The sequence below is a fragment of the Salvelinus sp. IW2-2015 genome, unplaced genomic scaffold (genome assembly GCF_002910315.2).
Source record: "Salvelinus sp. IW2-2015 unplaced genomic scaffold, ASM291031v2 Un_scaffold1073, whole genome shotgun sequence".
Taxonomy (NCBI): domain Eukaryota; kingdom Metazoa; phylum Chordata; class Actinopteri; order Salmoniformes; family Salmonidae; genus Salvelinus; species Salvelinus sp. IW2-2015.
The window spans coordinates 173223-199256 of record NW_019942716.1 but is presented as its reverse complement, the minus strand read 5'-3'; the positions used below and the strand labels follow the sequence as shown (position 1 = coordinate 199256).

The window sequence follows — 26034 nt, the reverse complement described above, 5'->3', positions numbered from 1 at the left end:
TGACTGCGGGATTGACCTTCTCCCTAGCACCACGCCGCCACAGGGACATCTGTACTCTCTGTCGGGACGGGAGACCAAGGCTATGGATACCTACATTGGACTCCCTAGCTGCTAGATTTACCCGTCCCTCTTCCTCTCCCACCGGCGCAGGGTTCTTCTTCATGGAGAAAAAGGACAAGACCCTGTGCCTGGGCATTGGCTACCGGGGACTCAATGACATTACGGTTAAGAACCGTTACCCGCTACAACTCATCTCCTCAGCCTTCGAGCCGCTCCAAGGGATCACTGTTTTCCAAGCTGGATTTACGGAACGCCTACCACCTGGTGTGGATACGAGAGACGTACGAGTGGACGACCGCCTTCAACACAGCCAGTGGCCACTACGAGTATCTGGTCATGCCCTTTGGCCTCACCAACGCTCTGGTGAATCATGTTCTCCGAGACATGTTGAACTGATCATCTTCGTCTACATTAATGACATCCTTGTCGTCTCCCGCTCCCCTCAAGAACACGTGCTTCAATGCCTCCTGGAGAATCAGCTGTTTGTGAAGGTGGAGAAGTGGGAGTTTCATCGCTCCACCATCCCCTTTCTGGGTTATATCATCTCTTCTGGGAGTGTCCAGATGGATCCCGGGAAGGTGAGAGCAGTGATGGATTGGCCTTAGCCTACGTCCAGGGTGCAGCTGCAATGTTTCCTGGGGTTCGCCAACTTCTATCGCCACTTTATATGGGGTTACAGCACCCTGGCTTCCCCACTGTCGGCACTCACCTCAGCCAGTATTTCGTTCACGTGGTCTCCAGCTGCTGACCGAATGTTCCAGGACCTCAAACATCGCTTCACCACAGCTCCCATCCTGGTTCATCCTGACCCATCTCGTCAGTTCGTGGTGGATGCCGATGCTTCGGATGTCGGAGTAGGGGCTGTTCTGTCCCAGCTTTCTGCCCTTGACCTCAAGCTACATCCCTGTGCCTTCTTCTCCCATCGCCTCAACACCACGGAAAGGAACTACGATGTGGGGAATCGTGAGCTTCTTGCGGTGAAGATGGCGTTGGAGGAACGGAGGCAATGGCTGGAGGGGGCGGAACATCCCTTCATCGTGTGGACTGACCACAAGAATCTGGAGTATCTCCGCACCGCCAAGCGCCTCAACTCCACGCAAGCTAGATGGGCCCTGCTGTTCACACTTTTCGACTTCTCCCTCTCATACCTGTCGGGATCCAAGAATGTCAAGCCGGATGCCCGCCGCAATAGCCCCACAACTACTACCCCAGAACCCGAGACCATTCTTCATGCCTGGCGACAGCACTCAGCTGGGGAATAGGGAAGCAGGTCCGCGAGGCTTGGCGTTCCCAGCCAAACTACGGGGGGGGGGTGGCCCTGGTAACCAGATGTTCATTCCTGACGCCGCCGCTCCATAGTCCTGGAGTTGGCCCACCGGCTCATGGTGCAGCACGTCTTCCGGATCCATGGACTGCCCGTGGACATGGTCTCCGACCGGGGTCCTCAGTTCTCGTCCCAGTTCTGGAAGGCATTCTGCACCCTTATTGGGTCGTCAGCCAGCCTGTCCTCTGGGTTCCACCCCCAGTCCAACGGCCAGTCAGAGCGAGCCAACTAGGACCTCGAAACTACCTTGCGCTGCCTGGTCTCTGCCAACTCCGGCACCTGGASCYAGCAGCTTGTGTGGGTTGAATATGCCCGCAACACCCTTCCCTGCTCTGCCACAGGTCTCTCTCCCTTTGAGTGTTCCCTGGGGTATCAGCCCCGATCTTCCCAGAGCAGGAAGAGGAGGTCGGCATATCTGGGCAGAAGGTATTTGTCCGTCGCTGTCATCGTACCTGGAGGAGAGCCCTGTAGACCCTCCTCAAGACCACCTCCATGTATCGACGACAAGCGGATCGCCATCGGACCCCGGCTCCCCAGTATAGTCTCGGGCAGAAGGTATGACTGTCCACCAGGGACCTGCCCCTCCGTGTGGAGTCTCGCAAACTGTCCCCCCGGTATAACGTCCCTTTCCCCATCTCCAAGATCATTAACCCCTCTGCCTTCTGTTGCCCCGTACCCTTCGTATTCATCATACATTCCATGTGTCTATAATTAAGCCCGTGTCTCACAGACCTTTGTCTTCTATTTCCAGACACACCCCTCCTCCCCRTGTCATCGATGGCCATCCGGCGTACACGGTGAGACGCCTCCTGAGGGTTCGACCGCGTGGCAGGGGTTTCCAGTACCTGGTTGACTGGAAGGGTTATGGCCCGGAGGAGAGGTTCTGGGTCCCCGCTAGAGACATCCTGGACCCAGCTCTCATCGCCGACTTCCACCGCCGGCACCCCGGTGAACCAGGTATGCACCCAGGTAGGACGCCAAGTGCGCAGGTCCTAGAGGGGGGGGGGGGTACTGTCACACCCTGATCTGTTTCACCTGTCTTTGTGATTGTCTCCACCCCCCTCCAGGTGTCACTCATCTTCCCCATTATCCCCTGTGTATTTATACCTGTGTTCTCTGTTTGTCTGTTGCCATTTCGTCTTGTTTGTTAAGTCAACCAGTGTGTTTTTTGTCAGCTCCTTCTTTTCCCCAGTCTCTCTTTTCTCGTCCTCCTGGTTTTTGACCCTTGCCTGTCCTGACCCTGTACCCACCTGCTTGACCACTCTGCCTGACTGCCATCCTATACCTTTGCCCCACCTCTGGATTACCGACTTCTGCCTGACCTTACCCTGAGCCTGCCTGCCGTCCAGTACCTTTGCCCCTGTTGCTGTAATAAACATTGTTACTTCGACTCGGTCTGCATCTGGGTCTTACCTTGATACTTAGTATACTTTACTAATTCACTCATGCTGAAGGATTTACCTGGTATACTTCGGGAAACCGGGAAGTTTATTACAGATKAAATAAGTTATGATGAACATCACATGGTAATGAAAGTGCAAGGTGATGAGCTTGACGCTCCTTTCCAGTAACTATTGAGGATCTTATTCTGGTGACATGATAATCAAATCGTTTTTTGTGGGTCACATGCGCAGAATACAACAGGTGTAGACCTTACCGTGAAGTGCTTAATTACTATCCCTTAACCAACAATGCAGTTCAAGAAATAGAGTTAAGAAAATATTTGGCAAAAAAAAGTCTGAAATAAAATAAAAAGTTACACAATAAGATTACATAACAATAACGAGGCTATATACAGTGGGTACCGAGTTAATGTGTGGAGGAACAGGTGTTAACCCCGGTGTCCTGGCTAAATTCCCAATCTGGCCCTCAACCATCACGGTCACCTAATAATCCCCAGTTTACAATTGGCTCATTCATCCCCCTCCTCTCCCCTGTAACTATTCCCCAGGTCGTTGCTGCAAAACTTACCTGGTAAAATAACGGTAAAATAAAAAAATAAAAAGTTGAGGTAATTTGTACATGTACTGCAGGTAGGGGTCAACTGACTTAAGTATAGATAATAAACAGCGAGTAGCAGCAGTGTAAAAACAAAGGGGGGAAGGAAGCTAGTATATAGGTCCTGGATGGCAGGAAGCGTGGCCCCAGTGATGTATTGGGCCGTACGCACTACACTCTGTACGCACTCCGTCATACCAGGTGGTGATGCAACCGGTCAGGATGCTGTAGAACTTTTTGACGATCTGGGGACCCATGCCAAATCTTTTCGGTCTCTTGAGGGGGAAAAGGYGTTGTTGTGCCCTGTCTTGGTGTGTTTGGACCATGATAGTTTGTTGGTGATGTGGACACCAAGGAACTTGAAACTCTCGACCCACTCCACTACAGCCCCGTCGATGTTAATGGAGACCCGTTCTGCCCGCCTTTTCCTGTAGTCCACGATCAGCTCCTTTGTCTTGCTCACATTGAGGGAGAGGTTGTTGTCCTGGCACCACACTGCCAGGTCTCTGACCTTGTCCCTATAGGCTGTCTCATCGTTGTCGGTGATCAGGCCTACCACTGTTGTGTCGTTAGCAAACTTAATGATGGTGTTGGAGTGTGCTTGTACACACAGTTGTGGGTGAACATGGAGTACAGGAGGGGACTAAGCACGCATCCCTGAGGGGCCCCTGTGTTGAAGATCAGCGTGGCACATGTGTTGTTGCCTACCCTTTCCACCTGGGGGCRGSMWGTCAGGAAGTCCAGGATCCAGTTGCAGAGGGAGGTGTTTAGTCCCAGTGTCCTTAGCTTAGTGATGAGCTTTGTGGGCACTATGGTGTTGAACGCTGAGCTATAGTCAATGAACAGTATTCTCACATAGGTGTTCCTTTTGTACAGGTGGGAAAGGGCAGTGCTGAGTTTGAGGTGAGTAATCGCTGTTCTGATGTTCGGAAGTTATTTCCAGTCATTAGAGACGGTAGCAGCAACATTCTGTATAAAATGGGTTACAAACATTGCACTTTTWWAAAAAACWAAATAGCACAGTTGGTTAGGAGTCCATAAAACGGTAGCCATCCTCTCCGGCGCCCTTATTACATCGATGCTTGGCGGCCGTTTGACAAATAAAAAACACATTTGTCCATAACAATCTCATCATGTAGGCTATACCCACACTGTATCTGTGAGCTGTTGGCTAGAGYGCACGTGACAATACCAGAGTGGGCACACTTGCTATATAACACCCAACATTTTGTGAKAAAACCATCAGTAGAGTTGAAATTACGAAGGAAAAGCAATGGTATGGTGTGTGATCCTCCCACTACGACTCGGGAAAGCATGCAGTTTATTTGGCTACAGAGGAAATTAATCATGATGAACTTCACAGGTTGGTGAAAGTACACGGTGATGAGCTTGCTGCTCCTTTCCAATAAATGGTCGTATTCTGGTGACATGATGATCGACGCTTGACTGCCGTTTGACAAATACAAATATTTTCACTCTTATCCATAATAATCTCATCATGTAGACAAGATAGTATTTTATAGTATATACTAGATAGTATTTACAGTATATACTAGATAGTATTTTATAGTATACTAGATAGTATTTTTGGTGTCTTTCCTATATATAGGCCTACTGAACAAAAATATAAATGCAACGTGCAACAATTTCAAAGATTTTACTGAGTTACAGTTCATATTAAGAAATCAGTCGATTGAAATAAATAAATTAGACCCTAATTTATGGATTTCACATGACTGGGAATACAGATATACATCTGTTGGTCACAGATACCTTAAAAAAAAGGTTGGGGCGTGGATCAGGAAACCAGTCAGTATCTGGTGTGACCACCATTTGCTTCATGCGGAGCGACACATCTCCTTTTCATAGAGCTGATCAGGCTGTTGATTGTGGCCTGTGGAATGTTCGTACACGTCGATCCAGAGCATCCCAAACATGCTCAATGGGTGACATGTCTGGTGAGTATGCAGGCCATGGAACAACTAGGACATTTTCAGCTTCTAGGAATTGTGTACAGATCCTTGCGACATGGGGCCGTGCATTATCATGCTGAAACATGAGGTGATRGCGGTGGATGAATGGTACGACAATGGGTCTCAGGAACTCGTCATGGTATCTCTGTGTATTCAAATTTCCATCGATAAAATGCAATTGTGTTCGTTGTCCATAGCTTATGCCTGTCCAAACCATATCCCCACCGCCACCATGGGGCACTATGTTCACAACGTTGACATCAGCAAACCGCACGCTCACACAACGTCATACACGTGGTCTGCGGTTGTGAGGCCGGTTGGATGTACTGACAAATTCTGTAAAACAACGGAGACGGTTTATGGTAGAGAAATTAACATGACATTCTCTGGCAACAGCTCGAGTGGACATTCCTGCAGTCAGCATGCCAATTGCASGCGCCGTCAAAACTTGAGACATCTGTGGCATTGTGTTGTRTGWCAAAACTGCACATTTTAGAGCGGCTTTTTATTGTCCCCAACACAAGGTGCACCTGTGTAATGATCATGCTGTTTAGTCAGCTTCTTGTTATGCCACACCTGTCAGGAGAAATGCTCACTAACAKGGATGTAAACAAATTTGTGCACGAAATTTAAGAGAAATAAAGCATTTTGTGCGTATGTAAAATGTATTTTTATTTCAGCTCATGAATAATGGGACCAACACTTTACATGTTGTGTTTATATTTTTTGTTCAGTGTATAATTCTGTAACTTTGTAWAACTTTGTCATGTATTTGTATGTTTTATGTGGACCCCAGGAAGAGCAGCTGCTGCATGTGCAGTAGCTACTGGGATCATAATAAACTAAACTAGTCTACCCGCACCGCACTGTATCTGCCAGCTGTTGGCTAGAGCGCAGGCACCAAGACCAGAGTTGCCACATTTGCTATTTAATGCAACCGTTTTTGGGACAAAACTATCGGGAGAGGTGAAAATGTCATGGAAACACATGGAACATTCCATTTTTATTCAGTACATGAAAACTTAAGCAAAAAAATACTTTATGTGTGCACTATGTTGTCACTCACTGATTTATATCTGCAACAAGTCCACTTGGTTGGAAAATGCACATCTTTTCTTTATACGGATTCTTGAATATTCATATTAAAAATCTGTCGCCAATTGAATGGAAACCTTGCTATAAATATCTCTCTATAAGTGATTGGTGCCAACTTTTGCCAACTTATTCTTTCTTTCTCAGATAATCATTTTGAGAACGAAGGTGTATATAGTAATCTGAGGCTCACACGCTGCTAGTTATCTGCACTGCAGGCAGGCAGCTGGGAATCTCAATTTWCAAACTGTAATGGCATTTATACACTAGATTGCAGCCCTTCTGTATAACTGACTCTGTGAGGACATGTTGCCTCAGATATAGGCTGTGTGCCAAATGGCATCCTATTTCTTATAGTGCACTACTTTTGACCAGGGCCCGCATAGGGAATAAGGGGGCATTTCAGACACGGCAGCCTGTACAGACASTACTGCTGCCACGTCTACTGGGAACCCTGAGACTCAGTTTAACTCCGCCTCCTTTCTCTCTCTCCATCGCATGCATTGGGCCTGGGGTTTAAGAATCTGTTCCAGCCAGAATGGAAAATGCCACGTTGCATTGCAGCTATTTTTTCTCCCCTTGTCTGATCCAGATGCTGTTCTAGCTGGTCTGACTGGGAAACAGACATTAGTAATCCACCACAGAGAGGCACCATCCGATATATATGTATCTGTAAAACCTCACAGAAATGTGGATTTGAGTTTGATTATTTCTGTCTGATGGTTCCACGTTTCACCAGCACTGACTTCCCCCAATGATAAAGAAATGGTTGCAGGGGACAATAGGATTACTCATCTCTACGGCTCTCAATTTGTTCCTTTGAGAAATTATAATGTTATTTTCTAAAACATGCTAAAATAGTCAAAGAAAATTTTGAGGAGAAATGTTGAAATTTTAGTATCTTTAAACTACGTTTTAACCTTATAGAAACAGTAATATGAATCAATATCTTATCTAATCAGACATTGAAATTGAGAGTGAAACATATCTTTGACAATGGCTGTGTTGTGAATTTCAGCAGCCTCTTTCAGTAGTTATATTGTTTGGCCTGTGGAGTCACTGTCAAATGTCATCTAGTTGCTGTGTGTATCATGCTGAGGATGGAAAACCCTGGGGTCTAATTAGTTAGGGGTGAACCCAGATGACATGACCCTGGTCAGCTACATCATAGTAATTACAGTCATTAGAACTCTCTGGTTTCTCAGCTGTTCCAGGCATCATAGAAGCTGAAACTAGGAGTGATTTCATGTTTTCAAATGTTTCCACTGTCAAGTAAAATGTACACATAGTAAAATATCTGCCATACACTGTAACAAATAGCTTAATCTCTAGAGCGGTTCTGCAAGCTAACGTTCCTACAACAATTCATGAACATGTAGGCCCTGTCCTGTATACATTAAAACATTATATAACAGTGCAAATAATATAAAACGACAGCTGCCATATATGACTGTCTTTAAGGCTATACATTTTCTATTGCTATGCTAAAATGTCACAAAGTTGGTGTCACTTCTGAAATGCATGTAGATGATCCACCCAGTCTCTAAACAATGTACCAAAAAMCCCCAACTACAAAGCAAAATAGGCCCCTGTAGAATCCATAAACCTTGCGAGTTCCTGCTGTCTAGAAGGGAGCATAGAGTTAAATTTAGGAGCGTCTGTCAGACGTCCCACCCTCTGAGGAAGGGATGGGGTTAGGGGGTCTGCCTGAGCCTGCCCACAGCAAATGTCTTCTGTGTGAACTTGTGTAGCTGTTAGATAGTCCTAGTCCTCTCTGACAGCTGACTTCTCCTTTGGCTTTTCTGCTTGTTGGTGTTCTGAAGGTAAGACTGAGTATCCTCCTCAAAGACATGCTGTGACTTAACCAGTAAGGACTTCTCAACTAATGTTGCATTGGAAACGTTCTGCACTGTTTTGAGTTGCTGTGATACTTGAACTATGTGATAGTATTTCAGAGTGTTTACCTGAACGACAGTGATTGGAGGCTTTGCTGTGGTTATATTCAAGTTGTGCAGGAAATTAATWGTTTTTTGCTTGACCACACCTTGAAAGTTAAAATATATCATGGTGCAAAAGTGAAAGATTTTTTTTCTTTCGGTGCAAACTTTGAAATTAGTAAATATTTATTCTGAAACTCGATTGTCAATATAATATTTAGTTCAACAGAATATAGAAAAGTTATAATCAAACAATTTCTGTACCTTTTCATTCATGGAAAAGCTGTGCAAAAGTATACAGACAGCATAGGAACTAGTTCTGGAATTATCTATTAGAACAGCACAATGTTACACAAGTATTGTTGCCACATAGTTACTTGGAGGGGTGGTGGAGGGGATGGGGCTCGACAAAGCCGGAGAGAGAGTGGGGGGGGGGGGGGACAAACACCACTGTAAATACAACCCATATTTATGTTCATTTATTCTTCCTTTTGTACTTTATTTGCCAATTGTTATAACATTGTATATAGCATAATGTGACATTCGAAATGTATCTATTCCTTTAAACTTTTGTGAGTGTAAAGTTTACTGTTCATTTTTTATTGTTTATTTCCCTTTTGTTAATGATCTATTTCACTTTCTTTGGCAATGTAAACATATGTTTCCCATGGCAATAGAGCCCTTTGAATTTAATTGAGACACAGAGAGAGAAGGGGAGAGAGAGAGATCTTAGTAAGACAAAAATAATGGTGTTCCAAAAAAGGTCCAGTTGCCAGGACCACGAATACAAATTCCATCTAGACACCGTTGCCCTAGAGCACACAAAAACCTATACATACCTTGGTCTAGACATCAGCGCCATAGGTAACTTCCACAAAGCTGTGAATGATCTGAAAGACAAGGCAAGAAGGGCCTTCTATGCCATCAAAAGGAACATCAAATTCAGCATAGCAATACCAAATATTTGAATCAGTTATAGAACCCAATGCCCTTTATGGTTGTGAGGTCTGGGGTCCGCTCACCAACACACATTTCACTAAAGGGGAGAAACACCAACTTGAGACTCTGCATACAGAATTCTGCAAAACTATTCTCAGTGTACAACATAAAACACCAAATAATGCATGCGGAGCAGAATTAATGCATGCAGAGCAGATACCAACTAATTATCAAAATCAAGAAAAGAGCTGTTCAATTCTACAACCACCTAAAAGGAAGCGATTCCCAAACCTTTCATAACAAAGCCATCACCTACAGAGAGATGAACCTKGAGAAGAGCCCCCTAAGCAAGCTGGTCCTGGGGCTCTGTTTACAAACACAAACAGACCCCATAGAGCCCCAGGACAGCAGCACAATTAGACCCAACCAAATCATGAGAAAACAAAAAGATAATTACTTGACACATTGGAAAGAATTAACAAAAAAACAGAGCAAACTAGAATGCTACTTGATCCCAAACAGAGACTACACAGTGGCAGAATACCTGACCTCTGTGATTTACCCAAACTTAAGGAAAGCTTTGACTATGTACAGACTCAGTGAGCATAAGCTTGCTATTGAGAAAGGCCGCCGTAGGCAGACCTGGCTCTCAAGAGAAGACAGGCTATGTTAAACCCAATTTTGATAAGCTCCCATATCTACTGGGTGAAATACCACAGTGTACCATCACAGCAGCACGATGTGTGACCTGTTGCCACAAGAAAAGGGCAACCAGTGAAGAACAAACATCATTGTAAATACTGTACAACCCCTATTTATGTTTATCTATTTTCCATTTTATACTTTTTGCACATCGCTACAACACTGTATACAGACATAATATGACATTTGAAATGTCTTTGTTCTTTTGGAACTTCTGTGAGTTTAATGTTTACTGTTTATTTCACTTTTGTTTATTATCTACTTCACTTGCTTTGGCAATGTTAACATATGTTTCCCATGCCAATAAAGCCCCTTGAATTGAATTGAGAGAGAGAGAGATAAAGAAAGAGAGAGAGGAGCAATCTCAACACAGATCCCTCCCTCCCTCCACTCCCAATTACTTCCATCAACAGGAATGCACGTTACCATGACAATACCCACCAGCTGTTTAGGCTCTTTGTGAGATCCTGCAGATGTCTGTTCTGATGGACTCTGAGTTTGACAAACTCAGACAGAAAGGCTGACATAACACACTCTCTGCCCATTGTTCTGCCTGAGAATTACTGCAACTTTGAACACAAATAAATACCTTTAAAACAAAGAAAAGTGACAACCATTTATTCTCACTTGCCTTTTTTTTTGTACAAGAATATAACCATTAGGATATTAGTCAATGTTTCATTTTTTTCCATCATGTATTGAAGTTGTCAGCTTTTCAGGAAAAGCACATTTCACCCGTTGAGAAATCAAAGCTGGCTTATAGGATCTATTTGTCTTTTTTCAGTTTAGCAGTGAACTGAGTGAAGTATTCAGGTTTGAGTTAACGACTAAACAAACTGTTTATGAATTGGAATGTTTTTTTTCTTCACATATCCTCTTGCCTTTTGATGAATACAAATACTTTATTTAACTGTCTTTCACTTAGTATGAGAGGAAGTCGCATTTCCCTAAATAAAAATAGTTGTTTGGTTCGATGTGCTGAATGGTAGCTATTGTTGTGCAGAGTTTAAAGTTTAAACTAGGTCAAGAAAGAGCGAAAGGACTGTGGATATTTTGGATTGGCTGCATGGCAACCCTAAGAAAGCTCTAATCCTGGACAGGAAGGAAGCTATTGTGCTCATGCCATCTCTTCACCAACAGTCTGACGTGGAAATGGAAAACATTTTAACCCCTGAGTCAGCATAAACAAAAAAAACAGCGGAATTAACCATAGAGTGTTAGCTAGACTAGGAATGCCAGATCTCACTCCTTCAACCACTAAGCAAATGTACAAAATCACAAGGGGATGGAAACAAGAGGATGGGTGTGTGAGAGAGACTCAGAGGAGGAGATATACGGTTCCTAAGGTGGAAGGAAGCGGGAGCGTATTGCCTAGCGACACTCCTCTGGCTCCGTGCCAGCTAGCGAGACGAGGGTCTTGAAGGCCTGTATCCAGTGTTGCAGACTGACTAGCCCACTGTAGATGACAAAAGAGCTTTTTGTGTTACATAGTAAATGACTAACATACTGTATACCACACCAGGTCAGACTTTAGAGTGAAATATATTGGATGCACATATTAAAAAATAAATAAAAACCTTTAGAGCAAACTTTATACTCAATACGAACTCAAACACCTGATTGGCACAGATTTTGTATTAGTTACAGCTTGTGGTAAATTGTTAAATTATTTAACTGGAGGATTATGAAACTGTTGGTGTTTTTTTATGAGACAGGTGTGTGTTTAGGGCCAGTAGACCAACTGAGAGGATTTAAGTCTAGAGAGAATGACAGAGAAAGGGTTTAACACACATTTAAATTATAGGACTTAGGAATTCCATTCAGATATGTATCTTAGTCACATGTTTCAACCCACTGCTTTAAGGTTAACCCCCTGAGAAAGAGAGATGTGATGGTGGGATAGGGATGATTTAAACGGGTCAGGTAACTAAGTCTTAACTTGGGTTACATGGACTCCATATATCAGTCCTTGACTTTTCTCCCTCTCTCCTTTGTGTAGCTTAGAGGTCCCATGCGTTAGGAATAGGCCATGGGTGTCAATAGAAAACCTTTTCAAAACCTCTTTTGTTTGCCCCTCTTGAGATTTTCTCCTCCTGAGATTTCCCCCTCCTTAGATTTTTCCCCTCCTGAGATTTCCCCTCCTGAGATTTCCCCTGCTGAGATTTTTCCCCTCCTGAGATTGGCTTCTCCTGAGATTGGCTCCTCCTGAGATTGGCCCCTCCTGAGATTGGCCCCTCCTGAGATTGGCCCCTCCTGAGNGCCCCTCCTGAGATTGGCCCCTCCTGAGATTGGCCCCTCCTGAGATTGGCCCCTCCTGAGATTGGCCCCTCCTGAGATTGGCCCCTCCTGAGATTTGCTCCTCCTGAGATTTGCTCCTCCTGAGATTTTTTTCCTCGGATGGAGTACTTTGATTTGTTGTCAAAGGTGTCATTTCAAGCATGGTAGAAGATGGATTACATGTACATAGCTTGCTATTCAAAGAACAACAACATATAAATAGGGATATACATTATGAAAATACCTGAAGGTTCTGGAATTGGTTCTCAACATTTGACATATTGTGAGGATTGCAGTAAAGGTTAGTGAATTGAATGGACAGGTGTCTTGTGAAAAGTTCCATACCACCTGTTACCTGTATGCATCATGTGTCTCATTGGGCCCAGTTATCCAGAGAAATAACACTCATTCAGAAAATATTTTGTCAGCATAATTCTCAAGACTAACACCGTATGACTAGATTGATTTAATTTAATCTTTTTYGTAGAATTGTTTTATATTTTATTTCTAAGTAAGTGCATGAGTTCAAAAGTGCGTTGAGTCTTTGAGAGGGACTTTTCCAGTGTTTTTCAAAATGTACATTTACTGCCGGTAAATGTTTGTCTATTTACCATGCTGAGGTTCTCCTCTGACTGACATGCACAGAGGCTGAGCCCCTAGTCCCCCTATAGCCACCTGGCTTCTTTTTCAAACCATTTAACCACCGGTTATATCACCCTGGAGAAGAAGAAAGAATTCCCTAATCCTGCAGCCTTTAAAGCTTCTTTGAAAACCGTTGAGATCTGCTGTTTCCCTCCCAGTTTAGTTTACGCCCCAACCCAACAAACCTCTAAATGAAATGGCTGCTGAAAAGGCCTCTGTATACCTCTGTTTCCTATACCTCTACCCTGTTTGATTATGAACACCGCTTTCCAAATAAAATAATTTGTTTTGCTGTTACGTCAGTCATCCTCCCACTGAACTGAAAACAAAACTAAGTATAAATATGTTGAAATATCATTAGATGGGAAGTTTGGCAACACAGTACAACCTCCAAGCTAAATATAGACATTTCTTGAAGCTGGTAGCAGTGTTTTTGTTTTCACTGAAGGTTGTCACATCGCTAGCTTCCTTTCAGATACTACCTAGCTATATGTTTGTTAGAGGTGGATGTCCAAGTTCTAAGTGAAAAAAACACTCTATTTTTTTCATTTTTCAAAGCAGAGAACCTTCCTTGTTCACAGTATTTGAAGATGTCATCCTCTGCAACTTCTGCCAGAGTCACTGCATTTTTCCACATCCAGAGTTCCCGACCAAGCAAAGGTCACTCATACATTGCCAGAAGTATGCGGACACCTGCTTGTCGAACATCTAATTCCAATATCATGGGCATTAATATGGACTTGGTCCCCCCTTTTGCTGCTATAACAGCCTCCACTCTTCTGGTAGGCTTTCCACTAGATGTTGGAACATTACTGCCGGGACTTGCTTCCATTCAGCCACAAGAGCATTAGTGAGTTCGGGCGCTGATGTTGGGCGATTAGGGCTGGCTTGCAGTCAATGTTCCAATTCATCTCAAAGGTGTTTGATGAGGTTGAGGTCAGGGCTCTGTACAGGCCAGTCAAGTTCTTCCACATTTCTGTATGGACTTTGCTTTGTGCACGGTGACATTGTGATGCTGAATGTCATTGTATGCTGTAGCGTTAAGATTTCCCTTCACTGGAACTAAGGGGCCTAGCCCGAACAATGAAAAACAGCCCCAGCCCATTATTCCTCATCCACCAAACTTTACAGTTGGCACTATGCATTGGGGCAGGTAGCATTCTCCTGAGAGGTCATCTATCTACAGCACCTCCTACTGGAGAGTTGATCTATCTACAGCACCTCCTACTGGAGAGGTCATCTATCTACAGCACCTCCTACTGGAGAGTTGATCTATCTACAGCACCTCCTACTGGAGAGTTGATCTATCTACAGCACCTCCTAGTTGATCCGTCTACAGCACCTCCTAGAGGAGAGTTGATCCGTCTACAGACCTCCTACTGGAGAGTTGATGTATCTACGCACCTCCTACTGGAGAGTTGATGTATCTACAGCACCTCCTAGAGGAGAGTTGATCCGTCTACAGCACCTCCTACTGGAGAGTTGATGTATCTACAGCTACCCTTTGGTCTTCCATCCAGGGTTTTTACCAAGCCCAGCTTAGCTATGATAGTTGTCAATGACTACTACCAATGTGCTATGATCAGAGAGCTCTAAGTAACTAAATAGATTCACCGTCGCTATCAAAGTCATTCCAAAGGGTAGGTTTAACCCCTGTAAGTCTAAGTGGTTGGAGAATTGTTTTAAGGTGGTCATACTATGGATTATTTAGCTATTTGATTTGGACTTTTTGGTATAAAAAATATATATAAAAAAAAATGATTTGAGAAAATATTGAATTTGGCCTTTACTACTAAAGCCCAGAGAACTGCATTGAATAACAGATTCATGAATGGCAAAACAGACAGTCAAAACATAAATCATAAGAAACAAGGTTTTGAAGTGTCCGTCCTAAATCTCGGTGATATATATATATATAAAACAAGGCACAAAACTACCTTCATACTTCCATTTGTTTAAAAAAAATCGGTAGTGGTTACCTTCAGGCGAGTCCCGTGACACTTGTGGGAGTCGTAGAACAAAATGGAGAACGTCATTGTGAGAATCTCCCCTTTCCACAGTGGCTTCCCATTATTTTGTAGCCCAAACGGTTCAGACTCTACCAAGCAGAACTTGGCACATCGACGGTGCCGACTACAGACGAGCCTCCTGACACTTGTGGCAGACAACGTCTCACGGTCTGACAAACATCGCTCTAGCTCTGACACCTTTCACCACAGATGTAGTGGATTGAGACGCATCCAATGCCAAGATATCTCTATCTTAAACTGATGGGTTTTGATGGAGAGGTTTTTGTTATGTAATTTAGATTGATGCACCGGTGCATCAATCAACTCTAGGGGGTTTTAACAGAGCAAATGAACTGTAACCATGCGTTATAAGTCTTATATCAACAATGAGACTATTTAGGCCTATATGGCATTAAGGAAGTAATAAACAGATAATGTTTCATTTCCAACCCAGTGTTCCACGAAAAATAGACAATACGTATAGGCCTAGGGTTTCAAGCTTTGGTGGATTTCAGATGTGATCTTACAGTTAGTCATTTATATGCTAGATTCACGTCTCAACCAAAAATGGGACTAAATCAAATCAAACTTTATTCAAGGTGCATTTAAAGTTTGATTTGATTTAGTCTGTGTTCTTTAACTTCAATCCAACATGTAAAGGATTAATTTGTAAACTGGATATTGAATTGTGTTTGGTTTTCAATGCAACCAAATATGAGCATTTGAAGGAGATGCATCTTCTGCTTGTATAATTCCATCTGTACCACCGACTTAGTCTGGTTTTAATTCGTTGGTCTACAAATTAATAAATGATATGTTGGAATCACGTTTCCATCTCAACCAAAACCATTCGTCTGTGTGACTAACAGGGACTGAGCTAGAGCGGTGTTTGTAAGACAAGGGTGGATCAAGGGACCTGGGGCTGGGACATTTTACATAAACTTATGTAGAGTCCGAATAGTTTGAGCTACAAACTATTAAAAGTTATCCATGAAAAGCTGAGACTCTCACGAACACATACATGCAACATGTTTTGATCTATGACTCTCACAAGCTATACAAGAGTCGTTAGAACGTAAGGGGTTCTTCTACATAGAAGATCAGAGGAAATCTCAGGACATAGTGTCTATAATACTTTAAGGGGTTCTTCTACATAGAAGATCAGAGGAAACCCCGTCATACTGTAGTGTCTATGATACTATAATACGTAGAATTAGTTGCTGTCACAAACTCCACACAGTTGTCACTGACAGGTTCAATATTAATTTCCCACTGAGCAAACCATTTATTTACTTACGGCTTTCATATAATTGTATATATATTTTTTTTTTATCCGTTTTTTTTGAGTCGGCAGACCTTTGTCAATTTGTGCATAAAACTCATGAAAGCAACTGTTTATTACTAACTATTTTGTGTTCTACTTGTAGTCCTTGTTGTCCTGAAAATAAAATGTTAAAACACTTCTTTGTGAGGCTAAATATAGGTCTGGACATGGAGATAAATGAAAGTCAGATAAATGAAAAGCTGATTTTAGTTGGGATCGCGGGACTGATAGGATTAACAAATGATATGATGGATTCACGTCTCCAACTAAACCAAAAATCTAAATTAAAGAAAATGATTTAGCCAGTAGTTCAGATTAAACTATCGAGGCATTATATACCTAGTTAATATTTGGTTGGGTTGTCAACCAAACACAATTCAATATTACTTTAGTTAAGGCTATCTTACAAACTAATGTATTTGTTCAACCTGAAAATGAGTAACACATCCATGGCCACATTTTGAGGTTACTGTAACTATACATGTCTTCTTCAAGATAACATGCAAAGGCTTCAGATCTGTGGAGATTGCTATAATAATCTGTGCAGAATCTCAAACAGCATTGATCATGTACTATTAATGTACTATCGATGTACTATTGATGTACTATCGATGTACTATTAATGTACTATTATTAACATAATATTGATGTACTATTAATGTACTATTATTAACATAATATTAATGTACTATCGATGTACTATCGATGTACTATCGATGTACTATTAATGTACTATTAATGTACTATTATTAACATAATATTAATGTACAATTAATGTACTACTATTAACATAATATTGATGTACTATTAATGTACTATTGATGTAATCTCAACTGCAACCCAGGTCATTTGATTGTTCTATTAGATGAAGCACAGTGATAACACATTAGGTTGTTGTATAAGTACAAAAATATATGTTAGTGAAAGCACAGTGATAACACATTTACAGTTGAAGTCAGAAGTTTACATACACTTAGGTTGGAGTCATTAAAACTTGTTTTTCAACCACTCCACAAATTTCTTGTTAACAAACTGTCGTTTTTGCAAGTTGGTCTACTTTGTGCATGACACAAGTCAATTTTCAAACAATTGTTTACAGACAGATTATTTCACTGTATCACAATTCCAGTGGGTCCGAAGTTTACATACACTAAGTTGACTGTGGCTTTAAACAGCTTGGAAAATTCCAGAAAATGATGTCATGGCTTTAGAAGCTTCTGATAGGCTAATTGACATCATTTGAGTCAATTGGAGGTGTACCCGTGGATGTATTTCAAGACCTACCTTCAAACTCAGTGCCTCTTTGCTTGACATCATGGGAAAATCAAAATAAATCAGCCAAGACCTCAGAAAACAAATTGTAGACCTCCACAAGTCTGGTTCATCATTGGGAGTCAAAACACCTAAAGGTACCACGTTATTCTGTACAAACAATAGTACGCAAGTATAAACACCATGGGACCACGCAGCCATCATACCGCTCAGGAAGGAGATGCATTCTGTTTCCTAGAGATTAACTTACTTTGGTGCGAAAAGTGCAAATCAATCCCAGAACAACAGCAAAGGACCTTGTGAAGATGCTGGAGGAAACAGGTACCTATATCCACAGTAACACGAGTCCTATATCGACATAACCTGAAAGGCCGCTCAGCAAGGAAGAAGCCACTGCTCCAAAACCGCCATAAAAAAGCCAGACTACAGTTTACAACTGCACATGGGAACAAAGATCGTACTTTTTGGAGAAATGTCCTCTGGTCTGATGAAACAAAAATGGCCATAAAGACCATCGTTATGTGTGGAGGAAAAAGGGGGATGCTTGGAAGCTGAAGAACACCATCCCAACCGTGAAGCACAGGGGTGGCAGCATCATGTTGTGGGGGTGCTTTGCTGCAGGAGGGACTGGTGCACCTCACAAAATAGATGGCATCATGAGGTAGGAAAATAATGTGGATATATTGAAGCAACATCTCAAGACATCAGTCAGGAAGTTGAAGCTTGGTCGCAAATGGGTCTTCCAAATGGACAATGACCCCAAGCATACTTCCAAAGTTGTGGCAAAATGGCTTAAGGACAACAAAGTCAAGGTATTGGAGTGGCCAACACAAAGCCCTGACCTCAATCCTATAGAAAATGTGTGGGCAGAACTTAAAAAGCGTGTGTGAGCAAGGAGGCCTACGAACCTGACTCAGTTACACCAGCTCTGTCAGGAGGAATGGGCCAAAAGTCACCCAACTTATTGTGGGAAGCTTGTGGAAGGCTACCCGAAACATTTTACCCAAGTTAAACAATTTAAAGGCAATGCTACCAAATACTAATTGAGTGTATGTAAATTTCTGAACCACTGGGAATATGATGAAATAAATTAAAGCTGAAATAAATAATTCTCTCTACTATTATTCTGACATTTCACATTCTTAAAATAAAGTGGTGATCCTAACTGACCTAAAACAGGTAATTTTTACTCGGATTAAATGTCAGGAATTGTGAAAAACTGAGTTTAAATGTATTTGGCTAAGGTGTATGTAAACTTCTGACTTCAACTGTAGATGCCAACTAAACCAAATATCCTACATTGTTTTTCCATTGGAATGGTTGAAAGCATAGGGATAACACATTGGGAATTCAACAAACTTCTGACTGTCTTTTTGAGAATGTGAAAATAGTTTGGAATCTCATTGATCAATATCAATATTTTTGAGTGGGTGAGTAAAGGTTGAAAAGTCTGAACCGAATATTTCCCACATTTCCAAAAATGGGAAATGCCTATCCTTAATACGAACGGGGCGAGGAAACTAATGGGTCATAAACAGAGCTGACAGTTGAGAGAATACCTCTTCTAGTAAGGGGTCTGTTCTTGACAGTGACTCGGAAGGTAAACGCATCACTTTCAATGTTCCATCGGATTCCAAGTGCTCTTTCAACAGGCAGCTTTTCTTTTAGTCTACACTAAAACAAATCTCAAGGAGACCTCATATGTAATACTGTAGACTACTAGCACTAGACTACATTCAACATGACTTTTCTAAGTCTCACGTACCCTAGAGAGGTTAACTAGGTGGAAATACGATGTCGAACAGGAGACTGAATTCAGCTCCGGTGATTGAATTGAAGACAGTCATTTGAGCTAACCACAAAGAATGTGAACATAGCTATCTCCCTATAATCAGACAGGACAGTGAACGGTTTGTCTGGAACCAAAACGCTACCCATGAGCCTTTGTGATTCTTGGAGTAACATCTTGTTTTTGTCCCTGCATGACTTGTTTGACCACGCCTGAGTAAATGTCTGGACTGTGTCTGGCCCGTACACTTTGTACACCGTGTACAGAAATACAGCACATAGTGCTGCTCTAGACAGGCGGTAAACTGGAAAGGTGTATGACCTCAACTGCACCTCGTTATCAACCAAACGTCTGTTGAATTGAATGTGTGTAATGTGTATTAAAATGTTCCTCTTTGTGTCTCTCTTTAGACTGAACGATGAGGGTGTGGATTGTTTTCCTCCTGTGCCTAGCTGGCCAGGCATTCACCGCTTCCATTGTAAGTGTCCCTTTGATGTGCGTGTGTGTGTGTGTATGTGTGTGTGTATGTGTGTGTGTATGTGTGTGTGAGTGAGTGAGTGAGTGAGTGAGTGAGTGAGTGAGTGAGTGAGTGAGTGAGTGTGTGTGTGCACGAGTGTGTGTGTGTGTGTGTGCATGTGCGAGTGAGTGAGTGAGTGAGTGTGCGAGTGAGTGGGTGAGTGTGTGGCAAACAATCATAATAACACCATTGTCTTAACCATTTCAGACCGAGGAGGAGCCCATCATTGATGATGTCGTTGAGGAGGTAAGGTCATTGACTTGTTGACAGATTTCTATGGACAGGTGTGCTTAGGGGGACAACATCACACAACTTGAACATACCCACTGGGCACACACTGGTTTAATCAACGTTGTTTCCACATCATTTCAATGAAATTACGTTGAACCAACATGGAATGGACGTGGAATTTACATCTGTGCCCAGTGAGTAGACACTTTCACAGGTGGGAGCAAATTAGCAATAGTGTCGTGTAGGAATCAAAACACAGCCAGATGAAAAACATTTTGCAATATAGGAATCAAAACACAGCCAGATGAAAGACATTTTGCAATATACGAATCAAAACACAGCCAGATGTAAAACATTTAGCGATCCAGGGATCAAAAAACAGCCAGATGAAAAACATTTGCAATATAGGAATCCAAACACAGCCAGATGTAAAACATTTGCAATATAGGAATCCAAACACAGCCAGATGTAAAACATTGACAATAGATTTATTCTTTACTCTCTCTGTGTCGCTTTTGACAAGTTAACAAACTAAAACAACAGTACAACTTTGACTGAAATAATTTAATCTCAAACATTGTTTGTGACAGAGGATTTTTCCCTTAAATGTTGACCGTTTTCTGTAATGTAGCTTGAGACAGAGTGAGCAGAATCCCACAGGTTATAAATACAGCGGACAGGAAACCATGACGTTTTAATGGCTTCACCACATGTGGGTCAGGCTCTGTCCATCCCATCCAGCTGCAGGCTGCTAGACCTCTCTCTAGACCTGTCTGAAGTACACTTTATTCTGCCGTGCCGCTTGATAACTAAAGAGACTTAGCTACAGCTTCCTTTTCTGGTACTAAAATTGTGCGACCAATTTATGAGCATTGCCCATAGCTTATATAGAATATTGTTATCTTTGATATGGTATATATTCACTTTAAATGTGTTGATTCCAACTGTACTATGTCTCTATTGACGGCTCCATGGTGTGATTGGTTTGTCTCAGGCACAGCCAGAGGTGGGGGTCAACCCAGTGCAGGTAGAGACTGGAGACTTTGACGAGGCCATCGATGTCGAGGAGGAGGAGGAGGTCACCGCTGAGAGTGAGCAAAAGTCATTGTAATCGCTAATCACTACTGTCGCTCGACAGACGTTGTGAGAAAACAATACCTAATCCCCAATGCCTTCTGTGAAGGGAAGCTTATATAAAGTCCTAGTTTACCACATATTACAATGATAATTGGGAACATTCACCAAGCTAACAGTCTGCATGGCTACAGTAATATATAGCTATTATTGTAACGTTAAACACACAATAGCTACTACAGGGTTCCCCAACTGGTGGCCCAGAGGCCAAATTTGGCCCAAGGGGGGTTTTATTTGGCCCCCGAAGTTATCTGAGTGAAGAAAAAATAAGATTCTTTTTCATTTTTATTGTTGGACATGAAAGACTGTAAAAACAGCAGCAAATCAGCTCCAATTGATTTTAACTTTGGAAATCTGTTCCAAACAATTCCCACGCATAATAGAGAGACATGTGATCTTATACAAATGTAAGCAAGGTTTGAAATGATTATGTTTTAGTCAAATATTATATCTGTTTGGGCTTCTTTTGGTCAATTTACGGTCTACCCATTTTTTTGTAATTATATATCCGGCCCCCTGATCATCCACTCAAGAAAAACTCTGAATCTAGTTGATGATCCTTGGGCTGGTATATCTTTTAGGCTGCTTAGGTTTAGTAGAGGTATGACAACAGCAATCAAATGAAGCTGTATGTCAGTGCTCCTTTGCAGCAGCTGTGTTGTGAGATGTTGGCTAGATGGTAGAGAGAGAGAGAGGAGGGGAGAGGGGACACGTTGGTAATGACAGATTGCTTCTGTCTCAAAAAAGAGACCTATCATCATGTGTTCCACCCAATGGTTCCAGTAAGCTTCTTGGAAACGTAAAATAAACCCTTCTCCTAATTGGCAGGGGCGCCGCCACACTCCTTCTCCGCTAACTACCGCCAGGAATATCTGTCTGTTGAATAACTTAGCGGTAAATTCAAGGGCAAAAGAACACTTGCGATATGTTCCATTTTTAATGTTCCAGAATGTTTGAACGATTTGTTTCCGATTCCTTCGTAGACCCCTGCTTGAACCACCACTGCAAGAAGGGAAAGGTGTGTGAGGTGGATGAGGAGAATACCCCCATGTGTGTCTGCCAGGACCCAACTACCTGCTCTTCTGCCGTTGGAGAGTTTGAGCATGTGAGCTATCATCATATATATCATATTCTAATCTGTTCAGACCAACATCAAGTAGGCCTAGATGTTTCATATTTAACACTGTTCCTAATAGAACCTTGACCTGTACAATAATGCTACTACTTATTTGCATCATTGGCTCATTCTTGATATACTGTAATTTCTGACTATATCTGATTCATGAATATAATCTGTGTATCCCAGGTTTGCGCCACCGACAACACAACCTACGACTCTTCCTGCCACTTCTTTGCCTACAAGTGCAGTCTGGAGGGAACCAAGAAGGGCCACAAACTGCACCTAGACTACATCGGGCCATGCAAATGTGAGCTATGCTTTATAGTTACAAACATTCATGGATTGAATTGTATTAAATTAATTTCAATTCAACGTATTTTATCCTCACAGGGACCATTTGAGAACGTTTTAATACAACCATTCAATTCAGTGCAAAAAAAAGTTAACCTTTTTGAGAATCCCCCAGAGACATATTTTTCCTCTGAGACTCCGTCCCCAGTGTGATTGGTTATGCTGTCTTAGAGCTGAATCCCTGCTGAAAGCTTCTCCAGGGGAATGATTGATGGGCTGAACTAGAGGGATTTTGCCTTAAGGAACCTAACACTTAGAGTGGAAGGCAAGCTGTGGCATGCTCACTGCATCGCTGCCCTTCTCAAACTACCGCTGAATCTGCAGCTAAATGTCTGTCATTAAACAGAATCAAACCCATGTGTCTCTCACTGTTGGTGATGAGTACCTTAGGACTGAAGGGCACAGGTGGAGAGGATGTTGTTGCACGTTGTGGACGCAAACATTTTTAAAGAAAACGTTTTAAAAACTAATGGCCTCTAAATGTCAGGTACAGTATTCAACCAAGGGATTAGACAAAAAAGGTACAAAATCATTGCCTATGGGGCTGTGCTCATCAACCGTACATTTCAATGGACACAAAGGTCACATTTTGTGTGAGTTGTGGGTTTTATGTTCTATGACAAAGGGCTTGACCATAATTGTTTGAAAAATAGGATTGGAGATTTTGACTTGAATGTCCTAATTGCAGAACAACTTCCTGACTATGATTTACTTGACTTAATTAAGTGAAACTCTTTGGCTCCTTGGGGACCATAGGTCATTAAACGAACCTTCTCCAATTGTTCCTGGGTCTTCTCTGTTWGTTTTTTTCTCTCTGACCATACCTAATGTTTCTTCCTGTGTGTTTCTCTCCAGTCACTGAGCCCTGTGTGGACAGAATAGCTCTGACGTATAACTCATTCTCCTTCCTGTTTATTCTCCAGTCATCGAGGCCTGCATGGATGCTGAGCTGAATGAGTTCCCCCTGCGTATGAGGGACTGGCTGAAGAACGTTCTGGTCACCCTGTACGAGCGCGATGAGGAGAACAACCTGCTGACTGAGAAGCAGAAGCTCAGAGTAAGTCCACTTAGCCACTATATATGCACTGCACAGAACCCATTTACTGCACACAACCCATTTACTGCACACAACCCATTTACTGCACACAACCCATTTACTGCATGTTTGCCTACTGAGGTTGGGTCAAAATCATTATTAAACACAGCACAGAACCAATTAATTTTGCTTACGTTCATTTACCGAACTCTGCGGATGGGTCGAAAATAATGAATAAACCAAAATACCAAAATAATATGATTATAGGATTTGACATTCTGCTCTCACTATGAAGTCGACTCCTTTTGTGCATCCAATCCTACTGGGATTTATTTATCAGTTTGTTCTATTCAAAGATTATTAGACAAACTAATGTTTGCAAAAAAATAATAATAATGTTTTACTTGGCTTGCAGGTGAGGAAGATCTATGAGAATGAGAAGAGACTGCAGGCTGGAGAGCACTCCCTGGACCTGCTGGCCCACGACTTTGACAAGAACTACAACATGTACATTTTCCCCGTCCACTGGCAGTTCGGTCAGCTGGACCAGCACCCCGTCGACGGGTAGGTTGAGGAGAAGAAGAAGAAGAGTTTCCTGTCTTCTGCTTCAGCTGGATTGTTTCAACATCACACAAATACAGGCTTGCTTGGGCCTATACCTTTGATTCAACTCTGTACCAGTCAGGACATCAATAATGAGACATTTCTACAATGTCTCAGAAAGGATATTGGCAGCCTGAATGTATTGTTTTATGAGCAAAAAAAAGCAACTGACAATGCTACGTTCTTCATAATGCTGACTATTTAAAGGATCATATGGGTTTTCTAGGGTCTAAAACTATAGCTTATAAAGCCTTCATAAATCCTTTATAAGGCCTACGTAGATGCTTCGTAACAGGTGTTCTGTGTTGTTGTAGGTTCCTGTCCCACACAGAGCTGGCCCCCCTGCGCGCCCCTCTCATCCCCATGGAGCACTGCACCACTCGTTTCTTCGAGCAGTGTGACGCTGACAATGACAAGTACATCGCCCTGGAGGAGTGGGCCAACTGCTTCAGCATCAAGGAGCGTGAGTAGTTTTAAAAACACCTCGTTCATAGTTTACACTCGTTATTTTACTGCCTCAAAGAAACCAGGAGGACCAAGGCCCTCTTTGGACTATTAAAATGCCTTCATTGTCTGTATCTGAAATGGTACCCTATTCCCTATATAGTGCACTACTTTTGACCAGAGTCCTATGTCCAATGGCACACTATTCCCTATATAGTGCACTACTTTTGACCAGAGTCCTATGGGCAATGGCACCATATTCCCTATATAGTGCACTACTTTTGACCAGAGTCCTATGGCACCCTATTCCCTATATAGTGCACTACTTTTGACCAGAGTCCTATGTCCAATGGCACGCTATTCCCTATATAGTGCACTACTTTTGACCAGAGTCCTATGGGCTGTATAGGGCATAGGGTACCATTTCAGACATATCTTCCCGTCCCTCTATTTTACTGTCTGGTTTTGAATTGAAACGGCCATTTCATTATTGCTTGTTAATGGTGGGCTTGTTTGTTTTTTTCAGAGGATGTCGACAAGGACCTTGTCATCTAAGCTCATCAGCTGACCTACAGTATGAAAACTAGTCTCTATTGGGACGAGGTGCTAAGCTCATCCCTAAATTAATGAAACACAGTAACGGTGCTAACTACAACTAATTAACGACCGACCTACACCACTAAAATTGCTGAAAAAGACACATGCACAGTCTGAACTAACAAATCACAAAACGTGATCATGATGCAACTTTTTTTCTTGTTTGTGCAAATAAATAAGCCTTTTTAACCAGATAGATTAGAGGAAGTAACAGAAAGATGCTTTTTGACGGGAGAAAGATGTAAATGTATGTTGAATGGGTTGTGATAATGGTTGATGTTCACAACATTTATATTGTGTTCACGTGATCAGGGCTTGGATTTAATAACATCAATTAGAACATTCTTTGGAGGAGACAAGTTTTGTAAAAATCTAAAAAATAAAGTTTCTAAATAAATGCTTCTTTCATTTGCTTTTTTTCTAAATATTTTAGTTGTTTTGGTGTCCTCACTCCTTTTGTCATCTTCGTTGTTTTGTTTGACACTTGACTACTGCTTTTAAATGAAGGCCTGACTATCCGCAGGTTTGTTTTCTGACATAGATTCTGCCACACAACAAGGGGATAGGTGTACTGAAAAATGATTGAGACAATAAAAGGAAATGATTGTTTCAACTCTACGAGGGAAGCGTCTCGCAGGTTGAGCGTTCTTCTCACGCTTTAGC

General features: G+C 42.3%; 1 protein-coding gene across 1 annotated transcript; it reads left to right on the top strand.

Moving 5' to 3' along the window:
- Positions 1 to 8171: 8171 nt before the first annotated feature.
- LOC112069665 (SPARC) lies at positions 8172 to 25768 on the top strand. The gene is made up of 10 exons (XM_024137027.2): positions 8172 to 8270; positions 19749 to 19816; positions 20063 to 20101; positions 21081 to 21177; positions 22204 to 22325; positions 22527 to 22647; positions 23615 to 23748; positions 24143 to 24291; positions 24645 to 24793; positions 25301 to 25768. The coding sequence occupies exons 2-10, from the start codon at positions 19757 to 19759 to the stop codon at positions 25327 to 25329; spliced, it is 900 nt and encodes a 299-aa protein (XP_023992795.1). The 5' UTR covers positions 8172 to 8270; positions 19749 to 19756; the 3' UTR covers positions 25330 to 25768.
- The last annotated feature ends 266 nt before the right edge of the window (positions 25769 to 26034 follow it).

What these genes read in the sequence shown, in the direction of transcription:
- LOC112069665 (XM_024137027.2), top strand. Translation starts at nt 19,757, where the DNA reads ATGAGGGTGTGGATTGTTTTCCTCCTGTGCCTAGCTGGCCAGGCATTC. An exon ending in CTACATCGGGCCATGCAAAT is followed by an intron (nt 22,648 to 23,614) that starts GTGAGCTATGCT and finishes TTTATTCTCCAG; the next exon opens with TCATCGAGGCCTGCATGGAT. An exon ending in CTGAGAAGCAGAAGCTCAGA is followed by an intron (nt 23,749 to 24,142) that starts GTAAGTCCACTT and finishes CTTGGCTTGCAG; the next exon opens with GTGAGGAAGATCTATGAGAA.